This window comes from Arvicanthis niloticus, chromosome 10 (assembly GCF_011762505.2).
Source record: "Arvicanthis niloticus isolate mArvNil1 chromosome 10, mArvNil1.pat.X, whole genome shotgun sequence".
NCBI classification, from domain to species: domain Eukaryota; kingdom Metazoa; phylum Chordata; class Mammalia; order Rodentia; family Muridae; genus Arvicanthis; species Arvicanthis niloticus.
Genome location: NC_047667.1, coordinates 6209268 through 6234049, shown reverse-complemented (window position 1 = coordinate 6234049; position 24782 = coordinate 6209268). Strand labels below are relative to the sequence as shown.

At 37.6% G+C, this 24782-nt stretch overlaps 1 protein-coding gene across 1 annotated transcript in view; it reads right to left on the bottom strand.

Moving 5' to 3' along the window:
* LOC117716146 (contactin-associated protein like 5-1) overlaps window positions 1-24782 on the bottom strand; it is an 838779-nt gene that overhangs the window by 224124 nt on the left and 589873 nt on the right. The window contains exon 13 of the mRNA XM_034513074.2: window positions 19597-19797. Within this exon, the coding sequence (XP_034368965.1) occupies window positions 19597-19797 (201 nt within the window). The remainder of the gene's footprint in view (window positions 1-19596; window positions 19798-24782) is intronic.

The window sequence follows — 24782 nt, the reverse complement described above, 5'->3', positions numbered from 1 at the left end:
ACATTTCAAGATGAAACACTTTTTATATATTCAATTGCAAGCTACTTTACATTTGTCAGGTACTACGAAGGAACTCTATCCCCTGAGCCCACTGAAGCTGACAAAGCTCAGATGCAACCTGCTTTCTACAGGGCTCCTTCTACCACCCCCACATCCCCCCCCCCACCCTCACCTTTTAATTCTCACTAGGAAAGTGTTCCTTTCCTGTTGAGGTCTACTCACCTCTAGACTCAATATGCCATTAAGGGGATTATTTGCTGGGTAGATTCTATTGCTGCTGCTTCCTCTGAAGTCTCATCACTCTTTGACCCTGACTCTAACCTCAGGCCAAAAGACCACCCTGTCAGCCACATCTCAATATCACTATGCCTAGGGCAATATCCATTCCCTTCTTTCCAAATGAAATTAAAATGTTTCTCCCTCCTTACAACTGTCCTTCTGTCATTTTTTATATTTTATATTTCTACTTTCCGTTGAACCTAGATCATTTTTGATCTGCTCTGGCACCATCTATGCACAGGCAGTAAGATAATCTTACATGAGACTAATGTGAACTAAAATGTGTTGCAAATGTTGTATATGAGTCATACAGATGCATGCAATACACATGTAATATCCATATATGCATGCATGCACATGTACACATTCATACAAGTTACTGTAGTGAGTTTAAGCAAATGATCGTTTTGGTCAGCACTCCTATTTGCCTTTGTTTCTTGGGATATTTTCATGAAAACATACCTGTGCTTGGTATAAAAACCTAACCAGTCAACCTTTAAAGCTGGTTTATGAAGGAAGTCTGAAGAGTTTATAACTGTATCCTAAAGAACCACTACACTACTGTAAGTCAAGTGCAAAGTGCCATTCTCCTGGCATAGAGAAAGGACAGAAGCCTTCCAGAAAGGCAGGCAGCAGCAGTCAGTTGGCCAATGAAATGTTATGGGCCAGGCTACACATCATTTATGTTCCATTCTGGCAAAGAATTGTCTCAGGAATTTTTAAGAAAGTGTGGGAACATGTCACATGAATACTATTTGCTATTGACAGAGAACAGATATGCAAATGTGAGCTTTGGTAAGAAAACCAGCAGGTATCAGGTATTATGTTGACTAGGAAGAAGGAAAAATGAGATACCTGTAATTGTTCACATGTGAAAAGTCACAGACTTTGCATGAGGATGACAGGAAATGTGACAAGGCCTGGCTGCCCATATTCACAGCTCCAGAGTGGAAAAGTACATACACTTTGGGAAAATTTTCACTTAGATAGTGTCTGAACAAAAAAGCTTATGAGGTATTCTCAAGGCCATCTAAGATAGATTTTCTCAAGTTCAGCCATGTAGGTGCCAAGCATCCACTGCAGCTGTAGCCCAAAATGTCTGAGTCAAATCTCCAGTTGGCAGCAGAACCTGGCTTTGACTATGTCATGTTGGTTTTGTGAGCATGTCGGATATAAGAATGAGACTTGTACTAAGGTTCAAGGAAGACACTAAAGGCAGACCATGTATGTCTGATCAGATCTGCTATATGGAGCTGTAGGGCTTTGGTTTTCTGGGCAGTCTTTTCTTAGCCACATGACTCCTTTGCTGTGCTCTGCTCCTCCTTTCTGGAAGAGGAACATTTACTTTGAATAAACATGCATTTGAGTTTTTCACATGTTTTTCAGTTTGCTTTCAGTTTCCAAGTTAGTGGAGTGTTAACACTTTGAAGGTGGGTTTTTGAAGAACAATATAAGTACTAATATGTTGACAAGTCTTAGAGATTGATGAATCAAGTTTCACTGAGATGAACATCAGACCTTACAGAGCAGGGGTAGAAGATATGATCTGAGGTGATCTTTGTATAGCAAATTGATAAGGGGTAAACTTGGGGTTTTTTTTGTTTTGTTTTGCTTTTTTTGCATTGTGTTTATTATTTGGGGGGATTGTTTTAAAAATAAAGTTTATTTTTTATATACTATATTCTAATAATTTCCCTCCCTCATCCACTCCTAGATTTTTCCTGCTTCTCTACTGTTCTATCTCTAAGCTGTCTTTTTCTCTTTCTCCTCAGAAAACAGCATAAATAAACAAATGGAACAAACCAAACCAAACCAGAGCATAAGGAACACACACACACACACACACACACACACACACTACAAAATTAAAAGCTATAATATGCAATCATAAGGACAGTAAAGGTAAAAGAAATCCCCAACATACAATTAAGTTCATTTTTGTGTTGGCATCTGCTGCTAGGAGTGGAACCTGCCCTTAAGGGTGGTTTGGATACCCACAGAGACTCCCTTGGAAAACATAATGTTTCCTGTGTTAAAAGTTGTTAACTGGAGACAGCTTATTGAGTTACTTCCCCAGTTCAGTGTTGGAAACCCCTACTAGTAGGAGAACAGAAAACAATACTGCTGAGTTCGAGTTTAAGTCTGACTTAAGTTCATGAACGGCCTAGAGGCCATTCTTGTGATAGTTTGGCAAACCATGTGGTTGCTTCCTGCCCTTGTCCAAAAAAAAGAAAAATTGCCTGAGGCTTAATTAAGAAGTATGGATTAACAGCATTGACAGAGGCAATTTTCAGACAGCCAAGTATTAACTGTGTTGCTTGGTTATCAGTAGCCACAGTTCTGCAGCTCTTTAATGAAAAGAGCAAGCTGAACAAAAAAAAAAATTAAAACTGTACAGTTTGAAGAGAAAAGGACAACAGAAAGTATAAAGGAGCTAAATCACGTGTGTAACGAAATAAACAGATGGAAAAAAGCTTCATGATAAATGGAATAAAGGAATCTCTTGTCAATACCCCACCAAGGGAAGAATCCCTCTTGTAAAAAGATTCAAAGAAAATCTTAGAGTACAGTGGTGGTGCACTCCTTTAAGCCCACTGCTCAGAAGGCAGAGGCAGGAAGTTTCCAGCCTCGAAGCCAACCTGGACTGCAGCGTAAGATCCAGGACAGCAGTGCTTGGGTAGTGGAAAGCAGAAAGCTGATGAAAATGTAACTGAATGACAGGGCACATGTTTTAGGCCGAGGAAGCAACAGAATTTAGCAGCTTTTTTAACTTGGCTCTGGTTTTAGAGTTTAAGATGTAAGACAGGAGTAATGGAGATTATGTTATTTCCCTCCATGACTAAGGATAGACGCTGAAGCCAGGACTATGACGGGGAATCCCTACATGGTGGCTCATATTGGCCATTATGTGAATCTGTAAAGTTGAAGCCTAGATTGCCTTGGAAATCCTACAATGTTGGAAATGCTAGAGTTGTGGGATGTCTGCCAGGAAAAGCTATAGACTCGGTGTGGAACCAGCCCAAGTGAAAGAAATGTGTTGAACTTAACGAAACTGAAAGGAGTCAAAGCTCTGAAAAGTGCTTTGATATTATGCATAATGATACAGAATTTAGAGTTTGCCCAGCTGGTTTTCAGTCTTACTTTGGGCCAATATTTCTTCATTTTACACTCGTTCCTCCTTTTGGAATGAACATCTATATCCTGTGCCATATATATTGGAAGTATATGATCTGCTTTTCATTTTGATTTTATAAGGGATTGCAAGTTTGAGATTACATGGCTTTCAGAAGAGACTTTGAAATTTGGACTTTAAACAACACTGATATTGTGATAGTCTCTGGGCTTTTGAATTTGGACTAAATGCATTTTGCATTATGATATGGCTACAAGCCAATGGGCAAATGGGGAATGGAATGTGGTAGTTTAATAAAAATGGCCCCCATAGGCCAATAGGCAGTGATACTCTTAGGTGAGATAACCTAGTTCGAGAAACTGTGTCAATGGCGGTAGATCTGATTTTCAGAAGCTCATTGTACCTCTCTTATGGCTGCCTTTGAATTCAGATGTAGAACGCTTTGCTCCTCTAGCACTCTGTCTGGCTGCATACTGCAAAGTTCCCCATCATCAAGACAACCACCTACACCTCTAAACTCTAAATCAGTCTGTTAAATGTTTTTCTTTATAAGAGTTGCTGTCATGATGTGTTTTAACAACAATAAATTCCTAACTAAGACAGGTTCTTAGAATCTTTCTGTCTCCTCTTCAGTATAGTTTACTATACTGAGTAAGATACTGAATTATGGATATAGCCATTGTCCTCAGGAGTCATTCTAATTGCTACATTCCTTTAGCAGAAGAGTAGTATTTGGTTATCTTCTAGGCTTGTGACCTAGATAAGTTCTTGATCACAAGGTCAATTTCTGGGATGGGTACTATCTCATGGAGTAAGCCTTAAATCTAGTAAATAATAGTTGGTTGCTTCTATAACATTTATGATGATGCTGCATCATTGTATCATGTAGGCATGTCACTATTATAGATTACAGGGTTTGTAGCTGCATTGGTGTTTATCTTTCTCCTCTAACAGTATGGAGAGTACCTTTGAATATCATGAAAACTAATCAGTACAGGTAAACTATTTAGGTAGGCACCAGCTGAAATTCTCCATGTTCATCAAGATATATAGGTGTTGTCTTCAGTAAAGGGGCCTTATTCTCAGTTTATGAGGAAATAGACAGAGTTGTGTATGTGTTTCCATAGGCCCCCTTTGACCAACAACTCAATTAAATGCAACCTATTCTTGGCAATGGAATTTTTCTTGGTGATAAGGGGTATCAAGTTGGTGTACTGTCATTCTTGTATTTAGTGATTTCATTTAGGTTTCTTTCATAAATGTGTATATTTTATGAAGCTTCCACTGTATTAAATTTTCATATGATCACTCAAATGGCCCTTACTGTTAGCATTTGCTCCTCATATTCTCTCCCTTACACTTCATCTAAAGTTGCAGTGGTGAATTATGATTGTCAATTTCACTGGGTTAGGAAATGCCAAGGGCATTAGTGAATCACACTTCTGTATGTGCCAATGAGAGAATTTCTAGAGAGAATAAACTGAAAGGTAAAGATTCATTTTGTGTGTGGTTGACATCACATAAACTGGAGTCATGGACTAATTGAAAGATACAAAAAATCAACTACAAGAATGCTGGCATTCTCCTTGCTCTGCTTGTAGGCCTCTGAATTTGTTAGTAAGTAACCTTATGCCTCATTTTTACTGTATTTTTCCTGCTTTATTTTCTCAGACCATGAGCCTTCTTTCACTCAGATACTTCTGGTCAGTGTTTTAAGCTACAGACTATTCATCTGCAGAGACAATATAACTAATACCATAAAAATATTTCCTTGAATTTATTACTAGTAGTAATTATTAATAATTTAATAGTGCTTGGGATTGAACCCATGGTCACATACAAGGCAGCCAAATGTTCTATCACTAAGCTATACCTTTTTCTCTATTTTCCTAAGTAATATTGACCTATGATAGCAACACACACATAATTTTCTTGATCAGCCATTATTCCTATATGGAAATTGTTTTGGAGGGAGGGAACATGAAAGAAGCAAACACATTAATTACTACAGAAGTACATACCAAGTGTCATTGGCTTAAGTGCTTCAAAAAATAAGGGTTTTAAGCTCTATTTTTACCAACATTTTAGTTTTTTACTGTCACAAGAAAGTAATAAACTCTATAATGAGTTTTCAGTCAGATTGTTTGGTTAGTGTAAAGGCATGAGAGTGACGGTAGAAAAAAACACTTGGGGAACATGAAATTTAATCTTTAATGCTAAAAAGGAGACACTTGAGGCTCATAAAATCTAAGTAACTTGTTAAAAGTCACAGGGAGTCAATGACATAGCCTCACAGACCAGCAGTTTTTATACTGTTAAGTGACTGTCTGTGAGCATCCTGGCAACAGGTTGGGCCAAGTACCTTTGCTCAGTCACTGCTCTCTTCTACGTCACACACATGAGATGACTGATACTCATTGTTGAGGAAGGACTATTTTACTTATTCAACAAATACTCATTAAATCTCTCTCATATCCAAGTACAATTCTAGACATTTGGGGATAAAAATAACTGAGATAACAGATGTATCCTCTATCTGGATCTTATATTAATCAGAACAGAATAACATCAATAAATAAATGGGAAGAAAATGTCTGTAATGATATCTACAGAGACTATAAACGTAGGATAAAGCTGTAAAGAGTAATAAAAAAGAGTTTACAGTTATATATAAAAAACTCAAGGTAAGAGCTATATAACAAAAGATATCTAAGCCCAGGAATAAAAATGGAACTTGTAAGAAGAATGAACTTACTGCACTGGTGCAATGAATAGAATAATCTTTTTAAGAGAAAGAGACAGAAATGGTGCAATGTAGGGTGGGTTTGTGGGAGAACGGGCCAATAACATCTCTATCAATCAGAATTCTGCAGGCCTTATAGAGTCAAGGTTTTACTTTCATAGGGAAAGATTTGAAGCCCAATTTAATAATATTATTTTGAAAATAGCATTTGTCTGCAAGGCTGGAGGAGGGATATAGATTGTCAGAAGAAAGGAAGTAAGTGTTCTGTATCAGACCAGTATGGGGAGATGGGAGGTCTGTGAGTCAGGTTGCATTGGTGAAATTAAAAACCCCTGAGTCTGAGCATATATCCATATACTCAATGGGGAATACAAATGAAGAAGAGGTTCTAGGTTTTGAACTAAAATTTATCAAATGAAAGTGTCATTTGTTCACATGAAATATGTAGCTACATTAATGAATTTGCATGGCCAAGAAGAGTCAGAAGGGAACCTGTATTTATCTCTAAAATGGGCAACAACACTTCTCAAGCTATATAAGAACAATATTTATAAGTAAACTTAGGTACAGGTGGCTTGTGTGCTATTAAGCTAAGAAGAGATAAACCCCAAAGCTGAATTCTCTCACAGAGACTGAGTGGGGTTCTGTGACTCTCTGTTGGTTGCTAATGGAGATCATATTCCCAGTGTTCACTAGAAAATGTGAAGAAGATACTAGATAAAGTAAGGAACAACTTTGTTATCCACTATCTCAAGGCACAGCATGTATCCCATTAACCACCACTAAATCACAGAAGAAGAGATCATAATGGGCCTGAGGACATCGCCCAGTTAATACAGTACTTCTCTACAAGGACCAAATCCTGAGCTCATTTACCTGTGCCCAGGTGGTGCAGGCATGAAATTCCTGCATGCTGGAAGGAGAGTGGGATCTCATCCTCAGCTATTTGGCACTTTCAAGAATAGACTGGGACACATGATACCACATCATCAAAGAACAAAAAATTCCAGAAACCACATGTCATAAGCTTGTAAGGAGATGACACAATAGCTCAAATCAGGTTGTTCTAAATTTATGTTCTTTTTCAGTCCTATTCCTGTATCTCAGGATTGGAAAATTGGATTTTTTTTCTCTGTGAGCATATCTGAGGTATAGTAGGTATCTTAGGGTTTTGTTCCTGTGACATGTTACGGAAATCATTTAATCTCGATTGGGGTATTCTATCCAGCCTTCAGTCATTCGGTTCCAGATAAAAGACACGTAGCTTTTGTATTTATAATAAGCCTTATTCAGTACTAGAGCTGAGCAGGTATCTACCCTCTAAGCTATTAAAATCTGTTTCCTCATTAATAATTCTGAATTGTAATTTGGCATGTTTGGTCTGAGATGCTTTTAGCTTTTAGCTTTTAGCCAGCCCTCATGGCCATGCTTTTATTTCTCACCTTCTCACCTTACCCATGGCTTTTTCCTTCTCCCTTCCTGCTCCCTTTCTTTGTAGTTTTCTTCAGACCCCAAGCATGGAAACCCCAACCCCACCTATCTCATTTGTTTTCATCTACAGGCTGTCTGCATCTTTATTCACCAATCTGACATACCTTAGGAAGAATGGCCACACATAGCCATTTGAGTCTACCTGCAGATTCTCTCATACTCTCATACTCATTCTCTCATAATGCAATATTTAGCATTACAATATATAGGAAAAAACCAAATCTCAACAGTGAAAGACACCATGGCCAAAGCAACTCTTATAAACCAAAACATTTAGTTAGGGATAGCTCACAATTTCAGAGGTTCAGCCCATTATCATCATGGTGGGAAGCATGGCAGTGAGTAGGCAGATACGTTGCTGGAGTATCTAAGAGTTCTACATTTTGATCCTAAGGCAGCCAGGAAGAGGCTCTCTACACTGGGTGAGCTGAAGCATAAGAACCTCAAAGCCTACCCAACATTGATACACTTTCTCCAAGAACTCCAAAGCTACTCCAACAAGGCCACACCTCCTAAATGTGCTACTCCTGTTGGGCCAAGCATACAAACATATGAGTCTGTGGGGTGGGGGTGGGGCAAACCTACTCAAACTACCACAGCAAGTGAACATCATTCTACGATAACATAGTGAAGAAAATACAGATTATATTTTGTAGACAATCTGGGGTTTGGTACTTGTTCAATAACCACTGGTCATTTAGATAACTTATGATCAAAACAGCAACTTAAATAAGGGTAGGTACATATCACATTAAACTTATATGGGGTATTTAATTCCCATTAGCTATGTGTCCATATCTGTGGCTTAGAACAGGTGGATGGCTTTCTTATGAATTCACTGATTTTTATTCTGATTTTCTGCCTCAAACAAATCACCAAGAGTCTATTGTCCAATGAAGGGAACCAGTTTTCATACACAGTGAAATACAATGATTATATTCATTGCTAATCTCTATGTTTTCTTTTAAATTGTGTGTGTGTGTGTGTGTGTATGTGTGTGTTGGGTTGTGTCGCACAGTATTCCTTTGTCAACCTTGTGAGAGTTGGTTCACCCCTTTCCTCCTACGGGTCTTTGGAATCCAAATTAGTATGTCAGGCTTGTGAGTCTGTGCTTTTATTTGCGGGGCCATCTCACCGGCACAAGTCTCTCTATATTTGCAGACTTGTGACAATTTGTTATAAACTTCCATTTAAAGCTCTAAAATAGACATATAGAGGGACTTTATAACACTAAGTTTTAATTGGCTTCTTAATGACTGAGAGGATTCCAAAGGCCTTGAATTGTAGTAAGAGAGAACCCAAGTTTCTGTCCTTCATTTGCTGCATTTTTGCAGTTAGTCCACTAATAATTTTATGTAGCTCAAGCTGGCTTCAAGCTTATTGAATAACAAAGGATGACCTTGAGCTCTGGAGCTTACTGAATCCAGCACCCAAGTTCTCTGGTTACTGACATGTGTTATAGAGCCTGTTTTATAATTAACATTTTAGCAAAAATAATATACTACATTGATACATTTATTACAATAACCGTGACAGTAATGTTTAATTTGGAAAATATAAAGTGTTTCATTATGAAACTTTTGTGCCATTTGACTTTTTTATATTTACCTCAATTATATTCTGTTCTTTTCTCTATTTCCTTCCTCTATTCATTTTAATATTCTCACATAGTCTTTCTCTGACTTCTATACAAACACCACAAACATGTACACATACACTCATATATACAATACAATTTTGTATAAATATAATCTTGATGCTACATATGAAAAAAATGCATGCAATATTTGTCTTTCTGGGTCATCCTTCTTTCACCAAACTTAATGATCTACAATATGTCCATCTTCCTGAAAATGGCATGATTTTGTTCTGCATGGCTGAATAAAACACCATTACACATGTATCCTTTTCTTTATCCATTCATCTGTTTATGGGCACCTAGTCTACATCTATATCTTGGCTGTAGTACATAATGTGACAAAGAACATGGATAGGCAGTTATCTACAATGGGTTACATTAGAACTTTTAGGAATGTTCTCATAGTATATATCTTGATGAAAGTTCTATGTAATTTGCGTTACGAATGTCCATACTAGTTTCCACCATATATGCATTAATTTAAATTCCCATCATTAGTGTATAAGCTCCACTGGTCCTTGCCAGCATTTGTCATTTTCTTTACGACAGCCTCTCTGACAGGTATAATTTCCATTTGCATTTTCTGGTGGCTACCGGAACACATTTCAACCACTTACTAGTCATTAATGCTTCTTTTGAGTCATATGCCCAAGTTTATCTTTTTATTGCAGTGTTTTATGATTCAAGGGTTTTATAGTACAGTGAAAGAACACAGACTTCAAAATCATTTCTACCCTTATATATTGTATGTATGTATGTTAACCTGGGCATGGTGGCATGTCATTATTTTTAGTGCTGGGGAGATGGATGTAGACCCATGTGACTTGTTTGTAAGGCAGCCTAGCAGATTTTGTGAGGTCCAGGCAAGTAGAGAACCCACTCTATCATACCCAAGATTGTTTAGTGGCTCCATACACAAATATGCACATGCATCTACCTGTACATATACAAATTATTTCACTTGCATGTGCACACACACACACTGTGAAGAAGAAAAAGAAAATAAGGAATGCCATGACCCCAGTGACCTGAGTTTCTCCCATTGAGTTTAATTTTAAAAATTCTACTACTTATCATCTGCACCAAGCTAGAGATCAGGCCCTTAAATATGGGTCTTAAGGGACAGTCAATGTCAAAGTCATAGCATACATTCTAGTCTCAACTTGTCCTTTGTGCCATGAACCATGTACAGCTTTAGTTGGGAGGGAATCACATTAGAGTACTACATATAATAGTATGTGTGAAACCAGTAGTAGGCTCTTGGGAGAATGTAATGAAGCATCCTTGGCTCTCTCAAAAATATGGGAGAGAATTTGGGGTTGGCTAGGATGTTCAATTCTTATTTGTCCCAGAGAGCTTTAGGGGACTGCCCTGTAGAACCATCTTTCTAAAACTTTGTCTATCTTGTCTTCCTTCTGGAGGGATATTCTTTGTAGAGTGTTATGAGTTGAATGTGAGATGTTGTCCATAAATCATGTATCTGGACACTTGACCTTCCTCCTGGAGTACTGATGGAGGTTGTAGAATATTGAGGAGGTAGAACTTCCTAGAAGGAGTGAGTTGCTGAGACTCAGGTATGGAGGAATATATAGTCTAGTCCTGATTCTGGCTTAAGCTCTTTCTTCTTTTTACCTGTTGCTTTTATCTGACCACCTATAAACTAATCTGCATCCTACATTCTTTGTCTTGATAGACTATGTCTTCTTCACCAAGTACCAAGACTGACCCTTCCTCTGTAGGTCTTTCTGCAAGATATTTTAGTAACAGTGAGAAGTAAAGTAACCAATGTACGGAGGTAGCTAACCAGGTAATTGATTCATCGGGGAGGCAACAGCTTTAATATTGACTGTTCTGCCCTTTGCACTTAAACATTTTCTGAATGACTGCTACTTCATTTTATAAACTCACTGTTTCCTACCTTCTTGACATCTGTCCAAAGGCAGAATGCCTGCAGGTGCTGCTATATGAGAAATGGCTCAAGTTCAGTCAGGGCAGGTTGTATCTTAATCCAGAGAAAAATGGCTGCTTTCTCCCACAGTGAAATGGACTGCTGAGCACTGCAGGCTGGCTACTTCTATGCCCTGAAATGCTATTCTGTAGCAATGCCTTAGCCTTGCATAAAGCTGTTCCAAGGAATAGCAGATAGACTAGGAAAATGCAAAAATGCATGAGAGTTACAGAACTTATTTCCTGTAAACCACAGCACCATAGAGTTACCAGGACACAGCTTTAGTTACAGAGATAGATTGCATGTCACCTTGGCTGGTAGTTATGCGTATATCTAGAGGGAAATAACAGAGAAATAGTTAAAAAACAAGAGTTCCATGGTTCAGTCACCAACTCAATGAAAGAAACACAGTGGTACACCATGCATGAACTACTCTCTCCTGTGTTCCTTCTGCTCTCACTGTTTCTGAATGAAGGTAATCAAGTAATTCCTAGTGCATGGAGAGAGATATAAGAACTTTCTTTGGGGATCAATAGACTGCTGCCTAGAAGCTGAGAGGTACAACACTTGAATACTTCCCAGGAATTTGCACAATTTAAGACATATTGACTACTACCTGGCCCTTTCTGCCTTTTTCTTTTTATCTTTATTTTTCTATACAATAAAGAAATTCATACAAATGCACACACTTTGTAAATACCCATTTTCTTTGATCTGTGAATCTTTGCATAGTTTGTGAGAAACAATAATATGCGTTGATTTAGTTGAGTGGGGTTTAAGAGGAGTTCAGCCTCTCAGCTTTCTGGCACTAATTAAGGTATGTGAATATATAAACTACTGTGTGTGTATCTGGATTTGGTTCAGAGAAAGTGCTTATCTGATATCCACACACAGCCATAGCCATAAGAAATCTCTGTGACATTTACTGTTTCTTTTCATTTCTCTCATCTTCCCTTCTTTACTTCCTTTTTTCATTATGTGTTGTGCAAAGTAAAAAGGAGATGCTATGTCAAGAAGACTTCCTCCACACCATATTCTGACCAACTTAAATCTACCTGAAAATGTTATTTGCAACATTTCATAGTGTCTTGGCATTCTGATTACCAGTTAATGGCAAACTATAAGCTATGTTATTTTCTTTCTCTTTCTCATCTCTGTTTCTCTGTCTCCCCCACCTCTCTCTCTCTCTCTCTCTCTCTCTCTCTCTCTCTCTCTCTCCCTCCCTCCCCCCCCCACACACACATGTAGATGCGTAATTAGTACTGCTAACAAAAATTATTTAAAATTTCTTTGGTGACATTATATACTGATAAGATTTCCAACACTGAAATAAGAAGCTACAATTAATATTCATTGCTTAGAAATGGGCACACAGTTCCTCTGCTTTTCTGGGGATATAAATTGGTTCTACCTAGATACACAGCAGAAGTCAAGATGACAAATTCTTGAAAATATTCACACTGTTTTGGCAGTGGTACCTCAGAGAATTTATCCTGAGTATACAATCAGTTGTGTTCAACATGATCTACATACAAAATATCAACATGTTCTTGTCACCATACTTACATTATTTCTATACACACATCTCAAAAGAATGTGAGAGAGAGAGAGAGAGAGAGAGAGAGAGAGAGAGAGAGAGAGAGAGAGAAGACATGTGTACACAGAAATCTGGCTGAAGTACAGAGAATGACTTGTGGGAATTTATTCTTTCCTTCTACCATGTGTGGCCAGGAAACTAAACTTAGATTCTCAGGTTTGACAGCAAAGGACTGAATCTGCTGAGATGCCTCAGCAGCCTTGTTTGCTCCTCCCATTAGGGTCTTGACAATGCATCACAGGTTTGGGAAGCCTTTCTTAATCTACGTTGGTTTTGGATAATCAAGTACATAGGCTTTAGATAATCAAGTCTTCTGCTACCCACTACCGTAGAAGAGTAGAAACATGTACAAACACACACTCACACATGAACATGCACACACACACAAACACACAGTTAAACTATATGTACATTATAATGAAACAATGATGCTCCTATTAGACACAATAAGCTTACAGATAAAAAGTCCATTTTCAAAAATGATTTCCTCAATTTGGAGTTCCTGGCCAGTAAATTTCTATAGATACACAAATGTTACCGGGTATTGCCAATCTTATTAGTTATCCTACAAAAGACTCTATTAAAGAAGAACAATGTCATTAGTGTTACCATCTGTAAACTTAGCAAGGTATAATAAGAGCTAGTCAGGCAAGACAGGCACTGGTTCTATAGTGGCAAGAATATCACACAAATAATCCACTTGATTCTGATAGATTTAAGTCTCTCTCTACATGATCAAATCCATACCTGAGACTAAAAGACTATTGGGTCAAAAGATGATTGCTAGCCAGGTCAGCCATAAGCTCTGATAGAGAACTTACTACAGTTATTCTGATAAATGAACATAGTATTAAACTGACTTATAATGATTTATTTTTATTCCCATGTATTAATGTATCTCTCAATCCTGATCAGGAAAACTTCTATTTTCAGTGGATGATGATTAACACAGAGAAACATGACTAGGCAAGGTTTATAGAATAAAAGCTTGGGCAATGTTCATTTTAAGTGGGACATCAATACCCTGGCCTCTCCTCCCAAGCCTCAAGGATTACTACTGTAGAAGAGGAGGTGTGGAGACTGTAAAAGTCAAAAATAATGAGTGAATAAAATAAAAATGTCATCTTGATATAACAGGACAGCTAAAATACATGAACTCAGGATATGCTAGCATGTACAAGACCAGTTTGAGCTCAATCCATATGAAAGTTTCAACATGGAAAGGGTAGGTAGACATGAAGTTTCACTCCTATCTAAGGAGCTGTTGGCAACTGATAGCTGCTAGGAAAAAAAAGAGTCAGTTTTCTTAAAGGGCCCCTGAAAATTGCCTATGGCCATATATCCATGAATATATGGATAGCATAAATTAGACCTGATGGTTAAAACAAAAAAGAATACAATGTAGTGGGGTGAACACCTGGAAGGAATTAGAGAAAAGGAAACAGACATGGGGAAATTCATTGTGTGGGATTCTCAAACTAATAAGGAACTAATAAGAAGAAGGAAATTAGTTTTCAGCATATTTCTCATGATAGCATCAACATTGCTCTTTGTCTACTCAGGAAAGCTTTCAGCAGAAACACTGGTTACTGGATGCCTGGAATACACCTGGCACAGATGAAGCATTCCAGACTGTGTTTGTCTTTATTCTTTCTCAGCTTTATGAATTTAAGATGTTTGTATAAATTTAACAGGTGGTGAATTCCATCTATAGAAACTAAGCAAATTGGCACAAGTCAGGTAAAAACTGATGGAAATCTCACTCCCAATGTGAACCCCACAAATCTATGCTCTTCCTATGCAAACCTAAACCCAGAGAACATAAGACAATCGAGTTAAGAAGACAATGCATCTACACATAGTTTCAACATAGACTGGAGATGGTAAAGGGCTCTGCAGCTAAAAGTGCCACTGTGTCAAAGGACTAGTGTTGGGGCCCAAGCTTGAGTCCCTGTTCAGGCGCCAAAATAACGTTGGGGTCCACACTAGCCCCACGTTGGGGCGGCCAAAATAAATGTTGCAGCCCAGGCAAAATGTTGAGGCCTGGGCCGACCCACGTTTGGGTGGCCACTGTATCCCGGCCCAAGCTGCTGCTCTGGTCTGCGGGTCGGGGTTCAGCAAGAGTGAGGGTGAGGGCAGACTCAAAGAATGAAGACCAGACAGGGTGTGATTCAATCCCATTTATTCTTCAGTCTCTCTTCCTCTGTCTCCTGTCTGATTCTCCCTCTATAGTCTCAATCTCTACTGTCTGTCTCTGCCTTTTATATGTCTTACTTCTAAGCCACGCCTCTAAGTTACACCTTTAATCATGCCCTTAGGTCCTGTCTCTAACTCTGATCTCTGTACTTCTAAGTCATACTCTTAAGTCACACACCTTTAATCTCACACACCTTTAATGTCAAGGTATCTAAACCAAGATTATCCGAGTGTGCTCAGCTGTTGTAGGCTATTGTAATCCAAATCTCATGTCAGGGTATATGGCTCAAGATGGCTGCAAAGCTGATAGCCGCTTTCTGCTAAAAGTCGGCCCCCAACAGACTAGAATGATGTTCCCAAGTGCACAAATAGAGTGGCTCAAAAAAGATTTCGGTGACATGGGCTTGGAGAGATTCAAAACATCTGACTTTCAAGGGCATTGTGTACGTGTGTGTGCATGTGCGTGTGCATGTATGTTTGTGTGTGTGTATGTGTGTGTGTATGGACACACACACATGCACAAATAAAATAACTAAATGGAATGACATAATCTAAGTTACAAGACAGTTTAAGTCCTTGAGGGAAATCCCAAAGTCAGAATAGACACACTTCTATTTTTTCATAAAAATTTGAATATTAAAAAATGACTAGGCAATGAAAAGAAAGAAGGGCAGTTCCTGAGGGCTTATGGTGGCAAATGTATTCAGCTTAATCATGAGGGAACAGAGAGATAAGCAAGGAAACACAGACACTGATCCTTGTAAGGCAGCTGGTGAGAACTGAGATACAAGGAAAGAAGTGCAGAGAGGAAGCCGTGATTTCATCAGCCTGACAAGCATGGCTGAATTCAATAAGAGTTCCAAAATTGATTTTACAGTGATGAACCTGAGTCATCAAAATAAAATAAAATAAAATAAAATAAAATAAAAGGTCCAATTTTCTGTTCTGAATGCTGTGTTTAAGAAGGCAAGGAGGCATGTAATCCATCAGAGAAAGATTTCCATTTTGAATAGTTAAATTTTCTTTGAAAACATTTTTGGTGTTTAAAGGGGATCAGTGACAGTTATCTAGAAAATTCATTTAGGTGGAACAATATCTTCCCCTGAAGATTCTAGATTAGTCAAACAGGGCAGTGTATTGAGTTAGGTATCTCCCACTCATGTTTTATTGACATTTCTGTCTATTGGTCTACTTCCACTCAAAACCTATTAATGCTAAGCCCTAGGACACAGAACTTTGCAATAGAATGTGATACTTGATACTATTATAGCCTTTAGTACTAATTAATATTTACAGAAATGAATGGCTTCATATGGGCTTAGTGGCCTAAATTGTCATTCTTAGTCCTTGGGAAGAAGAGGTGTGTAGACCTCTGTGAGTACAAAGCTATCCTGTTCTACACATGGAGTTACAGGCCAGCCAGCATGACATAGGAAAAGATCTAGATAAATGTTACTATTACCCTCTGTTTTGTGGTCCTTTAGGATATTAACAGATAATTGTTTTATTCTCTTGTTGCCTCAGAACATACTGATTTTGCCAACTTTCATCATGGGCTTCAAAACTTGGTTGAAGGAAATCCCACTTCTAAATGCTTTATTAGATGTTACCTCACAACAGCAAGAAAGTTAACTAGTACATATGTAATAACCAATCATTCAATCAGAATAAAACCAGCATCAGAAAAATATAAAGTGATTTATCCATTTGTTTATTTTTTTCTAAAATGAAATTTTAATGTTAGGCATTGGCTTCCTAGGTAGAGTACATTCTACCCATGCAACAAAGCCCTGACTTTCACACACACAAAAAGCAAGCATGGTCAAGCACATCTGTACTCCAGGAACTCCAGAGGTAGAGACAATGTAGTTATAAATTCAAGGTGAATCTCAGCTACATAATATCTGCAAAGCAAACGTATGCTACACCAGGACCTCTATCTTAAAAACTGAGTAATTTATTAAAAATGAAAATTTATTTTAAGAGTCATATACATTGATGTCTTTTTTTACACAACATAAATTATGTGAACACAGACTAGTGTCTGCTTGTCCTGCTTAGTCTCATCGACTGATGTTCTCTCCTAAGATATTTTTGGATCGAGATGTAACTCATCACCTTGTGTGTATGTACTGGGATCCTTGATACCTTCTGATCCCATCTTCCATCTCTCCCAACAGTTTCCGGCTACTGCACTGTACATGTCTATCTCAAATGATCTGTCTTTAAGTGCTATTTCAATCAAAACCCTCATGTTTCCCAATTCACTTTTGGATGTGTATTGCCAGGCTGCCTTTCTGCAGAAACAGAGACAAGTATAGACTCAGTAGAGTGCTCGAATAGCAAAGTCAAGACTCCCGGTCTTTTTTGGGTCATATCTCTCATCAAAACATAGTGAACAATTGTAATGTAGTTTAATTCTTGTCAAATATATATTTTATTGAATGTTTTAAAGTTTCTCTTTTATTTAATCAATCATTTTATTTGTTTACATTTTAAATGATATCCCCCTCCCAGTTACTCCTTCATAAACACCCCCATTGCCCCCTTCCCTCTTTCTTTTGCCTCTATGAAGGTGCACCTCCACCCATTCACTCATTCCCACCTCACTGCTCTACCAACACCCTCTGCTGGGGCATCAAGCCTTCACAGGCTCTTGTGCCTCTCCTCCCATTGATGGCAGATAGAACCATCCTCTATTACATATGTATCTGTAGCCATAGCTCTCTCCATGTATACTCTGGTTTTTAGTTTAGTCCCTGGGAGCTCTGGGTTGTTTAGTAATTTCATATTGTTCTTCATATTCAGTTACAATCTCCTTCAGTTCCTTCAGTGTTTCCCCCAGCTCTTCCTTTTAGGTCCCCTGGTTCAGTCTGATGGCTGGCTGTGAGTATCTGCACTTGTCTTTGTCAGGTACTGGCAGAACCTCTCAGAGAACCTCCATACCAGGTTTCTGTCAGCAAGTACTTCAAGTACTTCATGGCATCAGCAATAGTGTGGGGGTTTGGTGTCTGCAGGTAGGATGGATCTCTGGGTTGGGTGGTCTCTGGAGGGACTTTCCTTCAGTGTCTGTTTCATTTTGTCCCTGTCTTTCTTTTGGACAAGAGTATTTCAGGGTTAAAACTTTTGAGATGTGAGGGTGGCCCAATCCCTCAACTTTTCTGGAATCTGGGACATTCTGGTGGCTACCTCCAGTTCCCCAACCCCCACTGCTACATATTTCTATTCAATTTTAGGACCTTTTGTATCTCTCTCTTATCCCTTCCAGTAGGTAATCCTGCCCCACTTTTTCCCTGCCCCTCCTCTCTCCCTCCAAGATCCCTTTCTCCTTCTACTTTCTGTGATTATTTGGTTCCCAGTTCTATGTAGGATTAAAGCATCCACACTTTGGTCTTTCTTCTTCTTTTAAGCTTTATATGGTTTGTGGGTTGTATCTTGGGTATTTTGAGCTTTTGGGCTAATATCCATTTACTAGTGAGTATATACCATGTGTGCATTTTGTGTCTGGGTTACATAACTCAGGGTGATATTTTATAGTTCCATCCACTTGCCTGCGAATTTCATTAAGTCATTGTGTTCAATAGCTGTATAAATGTGCCATATTTTCTGTATCCATTCTTCTATTGAGGAACATCTGAGTTGTTTCCAGCTTCTGTCTATTCTAAATAAGACTGTTATAAACATAGTGGAGAAGGTGTTCTTATTATATGTTGGAGCATCTTTTGGGTATATGCCTAGGAGTAGTATAGCTGGATTTTCAGGTATAACTATTTCCAATTTTCTGAGGAACTGCTAGATTGATTTCCAAAGTGGTTTTATGAGCTTGCTGTCCTACCAGCAATGGAAGAGTGTTCTTCTTTCTCCACATCTTTGCCAGCATCTTCAGTCATCTACATTTTTGATCTTAGTCATTCTTATTGGTGTGGGGTGTAATCTCAAGGTCATTTTGATTTGCATTTCCTTGATGACTTAGGACTTCTTTAAGTGCTTCTCAGCCATTTGAGATTTTTCTGCTGAGAATTCTTTGTTTAGCTGAGTATCCTATTTTTAATAAGGTCATTTGGTTCTCTGGAGTCTAACTTCTTGAGTTCTTTGTATATTTTGGATATTAGTCCTCTTTTGGATGTAGTTAGTAATGATCTTTTCCCAATTGCTGTGATAAAACACCATCACTGAAAGAAACTTGATTTTAAAAAAATCTTATGATTTGCAACTGACCCTCCATTATTGACAGAAGTCAGGCAGGAACCAGGAATCAGGAACTGAAGCAAAGGACATAGAGAAATACTGCTTTTTAACATGTTACTTCATTTTTTTTTCAGGTATAGTTTCATGTTTTTTTTTTTTTTTTTAATATATATTCCTCAGGACTACATACCCAGTAGTAGTATAACATATAATTGACTGAGCCTCCCACATCAGTCATTAAGAAAATTATCATTTGAAGACATATTTTATGAATTGAGATTCCCACCTCTCCAATGACTCTAGCTTATGTCAGAAAAAAAAAATACAGCCAGAATATTGGTTTGTAGGTTTAAGCATACTATGAAGAACAACAGGACCTTACCTGGTGTGTTAAGCAGGCGGGATCTCCTACAGTGGTATATCACCTCCTGTTCACAGTGTTCTGAACCATCAATCAAAGCTTCCAGTTGCTCCATACTCCCACCATAATTTAAAGACATGGAATAGGGCTTCTCAGGGCTGGAACCCTGTACCCGAGTCAGCTCTGTGTTGTTGTGCTGAACTGTCATCCAGATCTTGTCCTCTGCACAAACAACAATCCAAAGCAGGAGATATTAGAACTTCTAAGGAAGAGTATATAAACAGTGGATCATTCAAAGTACTACAGAGTCTCCTTCTGAGTGTTCTATATAGACAATGAGATCAACACATTTTGTTCCTTATCAAGAGATTTTTGTTCCCTATAAAGTTCTACCCCAGGTTAATATCAGGCAAATAATCTTAGGAGTTATGCTTATGAATCCTTATTCTACAAGTTTTATACCATGTATTTAATGCCATTATTAATTTAAAATTGACAAATATAGTCTTCCTCCTTATCTATAGGGAGACTGTTTGAAGAGTTTCTAAAATATGTCAAAGTCTGCAGGTGTTCAAGTTTCTTACATAAAACAGGAAAGCATTTGAATATATATCCACCTTAAATTTTAAATCAACCTCATATTACTTTTGATATGTAAAAATGGATGCTATGCAAAGAGTTGTAATAGTGCATTGTGTAAAAAAGATGAAAATGGCTATACAAGTTTAATACATACACAGTATCATAGATAATTTCTTAAAAACTATTAAGTGTCATGTTAAAAACAACAGCTACAGATGCTATGCATCTATAAACCAACACATCATTATAATGGATAAAACTATACAATGTAAGCATAAGGATCTGTGTATGAAACCTGAAATGGCAATGAAAAAAAATGCTGGGTATGCTGACACATGCTTGCAACTCCAGTGTTGGTAGCAGAGAGTGTTGGTCTAAACAAGATATCATACAATATCATATCGTAATATGGTAGTAACAGGCCAGTGAGTGTTTTTCTCCAAAGAACAAAATACGTTGGAAAGATGGCTCAGAAATTCAGAGGATGCCCTGCTCTTACAGAAGACACAAGTTCAGTTTGAATAATCCACAGTAGGTATTCACAACTACATATGAGTCTATCATTGGGGGATCCAATGCACTCTTCTTGCTCCAAGAGACCTTTGCACTCACATGTACATTTCTTTTAATCTTTAAAGGAAAAAGAACATCAATGACATCTGATGAATGTCAAACCAGAGCTCTCCTTTGGCCTCCAAATACATGCAAACACACACAACACATGTACAAAGAGCAAACACTTGTAACTATTCTTGGTTGTTAACATGACTCTATCTGGATGACATAAATAAAATCAAAACAGCTGGGTAATATTGGTAAAGGATTTTTAAAAATTAAGTAATTTGAAGAGGGAATATCCATCCTTTATTCCAGATCTTTTGAGGTGGGAAGATCAACCTTTAATCTGGGCCACACTTCCTGGTGGCAGCCTATAAAAGTCACATGAAAGAAGAAAGCTCTCTCGTTCTTTACTAGCCCATATGTATTATTGCTGGAAAGTTCATTCACTGATGCTAGATTCTACTTCTTTGGAGATACTGAAAAACAGCTGAGAAAGCCAGCCTCCTGGATTACTGTGTTCTTGGACTTTCTGTTAGTGGATAGTTATTGTTGGACTAGTTTGACCATAGCCTATAAACCACTCTAATAAATTGTGCACTTACTTATTCTGTCAGGTCTTGTCCTCTAGAGAACCCTGAATAATAATAAAAAAATGCATATACACATACATACAAAAATTATCTGAAAACATTTATATTGGAAACATTCAAAGACATGAGGCTCTTTCAATAAGAATAAGAGGAAAAGTTAAGAAAGAATGTAAGATATCAGTAAGAGATAGGAATTTGGTTTTAAAGGTAGATCTGTACTTGAAAGCCATGTTTGCCGGTATAAAATGTAGACTAGTCACTTCAGTGTTATAGTCAGTTAAAACATGTGACAGCCAAAACAGGTAGAAGTACCCACTACACAAACCTTCAGCAGGGCTGTTAATGAGGTGACAGCAGTTAAAATATCCTACCTCTCCTCCAGAGGTCTGACACATGGCACATAAGTACCTACAGTGACAGGCCCAGGGGAGATTCACTAACCTCTCTGGCCTCAAAGGCAACTGAGCACACAAGTGCACACACCAACACACAGATACACAGGAATAAAAGCAAGTAAATCTTAAAGTTGCAAGACACTCTGTGGAGTATGTTGGATACTTGTGATAACTTGGGGGAAAACATTTACTGAAATTTGATATGCAGTTTAATTTTGAACATCCTCACAAACAAAGCAGGAGAGGAAACAGGAAGACTTGAAAAGCGTTTGCCACCTGAGAATCTTGCCCACATCATTACATTATTCTTCATAGAGTCCAAGAGCAGAAAGCGAACAGAGCAATGAAATCATGTGGTTTCTTCCCTCTTCCACCCTCTTAGATTTACAAATGGGAAAACAACGGCCCATAAAGAAAAGCAATAAGCCACAGCACTGCCATTACAGTGCATTGGTCAGAAAACATGCTAAAGAAAACTGTTATTATTAACTGTAAAAGCAAGATTAGGGTCATTGGCATGATTTAGCTCCAAGTAAAAAGAAAGAACTGACTACTTAGATGTTCTGTATTAATTCTTCCCATAAATTCTTTCTGTGACCTAGGAAAAGTTATTTCATCCCCCTACACTTCTGTCTCCATATCTTAGAAGAAGAAGAAGTGATTTGGTTTGGTTTTAATTATTTCCTTAAGATTTTTCAACATGGGAATAGTTCTTATCTCACCCAATTAAATTATGCTCAATGACTGTGAATCATCCTGGGAATAATTTCCCAAACCAATTAATTAATAACCACCATGTTCCCAGAGAAAACTGTGCTTTGCTATTTTGAAATAGTGCTACATTCCTCCGAAAAATCTATTGAAGAAACAAATTTCATTAAATTTTAACTCCTAAAATAAAATGATGGAAACTCATACTGTTAAAGTTGTTGAAAGAATATTCACCTGAGACTCCAAAAAATGGTGTTAGTGTCTAACTTAGGTATGATTTATATTGTTTTGCTAAATGACCATAACCAAAAATCAAGTTGCGGTGAAAGGATTTATTTGGCTTACACTTCTATACCACTGTTCATAATCAAAGGAAGTCAAGACAAGAACTCAAACATGGCTGGAACATGGAGACAGGGGTTAATGAAGATGCCAACCATGGAGTGCTGCTATATAGTGGCTTAATCCCCATGGCTTCCTCAGTCTGCTTTCTTATGGAAATCACCACCAGACTAGGAATGCACCACCCATAATGGTTTCCCTCATCAATTGCTAATTAAAAAAACATCCTACAGACTTTCCTAAAATGCAATAATATGAAGGCATTTTCTCAATTACACTGATGATCCCCCCTCTCTGAGGGCTCTAACTTGTGTCAAGTTTACATGAAACTAGCCTGTATAATCTCAAAATATACAAATGTAATGAAATTAACAAAAGTTATCATTCAATAAATGAGATGCTTTAAAATGAGGAATAAAAATGGACAGCGTTGAAATGGCTGTGATGTTCATGGGAAGATTTGTATTTCTAAGGTATATTGATGGAGTAATGCTATTGCCCTCATTCTAGAAAATCTTTCAGGCATTATGTATTAATTTTACAGATATCACAGGCCCAATCACAAACCAAAGAGTAAAGACCAAGAAAAGAGGTAATTCCTTGAAAACTATAATACATTGTCTAGATTATTTTCAAAGCTCTCCTGATGATATTTACCATATATCTGTCTATCATATTACAGCATGCTTTATATTCTATTCTCTACTAATATTCTATGATATAGCTATCTATCTATCTATCTATCTATCTATCTATCTATCTATCTATCATCTATCAATCATCTACCTACTTATCATCTAATCATCTATTAGAAGTTATCTTTTCTCCATTCTTTATGTATCTAACCTGGTTATAAAGGTAGTCCACGTGCCATTACTCAATCAGTTGTTTGGTATTTCTTCTTATATAGATGTACGTTTTTCAAATCTGTATATTTATTTATGTGACTTAACTCATTTAATCATTTTAGTGCCATCATGTTCTGTCTTTGGCGAGATGGAAATGGAAGCTGTATCAAAGTTTAGTTTTCATTTTAACTATGCTGATGTTGCCTATATCCTGCTTTTGAATTTTGAATGAGAAGTAGTTTCTAATAATGCAATTTAATAACTGACAATTTTGTGGCATGTTCACCAATGCACAATGTGCAGAATATGGAAAAGAACAATACAGTGCTCCAAATTGCTCTCCTTAACTCAGCCAATGGGCATCAATAGTCTAGCTATAAGCATAATTTTAGGATGAAGAAGAAAGATAAAGGCTTAAAGCCATAGCTCACAACTGGTTTTCCTTTAGGGATACTCAAATAAGTGGAATTCACTTAAATAGTTCTGTATACAAACAAGGTGAACTTGAGATCTAGTTAGCTCATCTTTGGACAACCTCATTAAAAAAATGGACATGTGAATCTGAACATTCAAGATCATTGATTTCACAATGGGACAGTGAACATTTCTGTGTGTTTTAGCATGAGAGTGTGTGATAGCTAATTGTCATTGTCAACATACCAGATACTATAATCATCTCAAATATAAATGTCTGGGCATATATTTGCCATAATTTCCAGATTTATTAGCTTTATCATGGGGAGAAAGTCCATTGTAAAACAAGCTGCATAATTTCATGGAATAGAATCCTGGACTGGACAAAGACAAAGCTGGGAGCTAAGCTCCAGAATTCATCTCTCTCTGCATGTTCTCTTACTACAAATGCAATGGGACCAAGTGCCTCAATCTCCCAGTGTCATGCCTTCCCAATGATGGACAATAATGTTCATATCTCAGCCAAATAAATCTTTCTTTCCTAAAGCTGCTTTGGGAAGAGATCTCATTTAGAAGTAAGAAAATGAATAAGATAGCATGGCTGTTCAATGCTCTTAGTTTACGAATCGTGACAAAATCTTTATTGTAACGTCCCATGATGTCAGTGAAATTCATATTTTTTCAGGTTTCACTCACAATATTATTATAATGTTTTGATGTTATATCATAAAAGGGCACATAAAAGACTGCATGATGTTCAAATA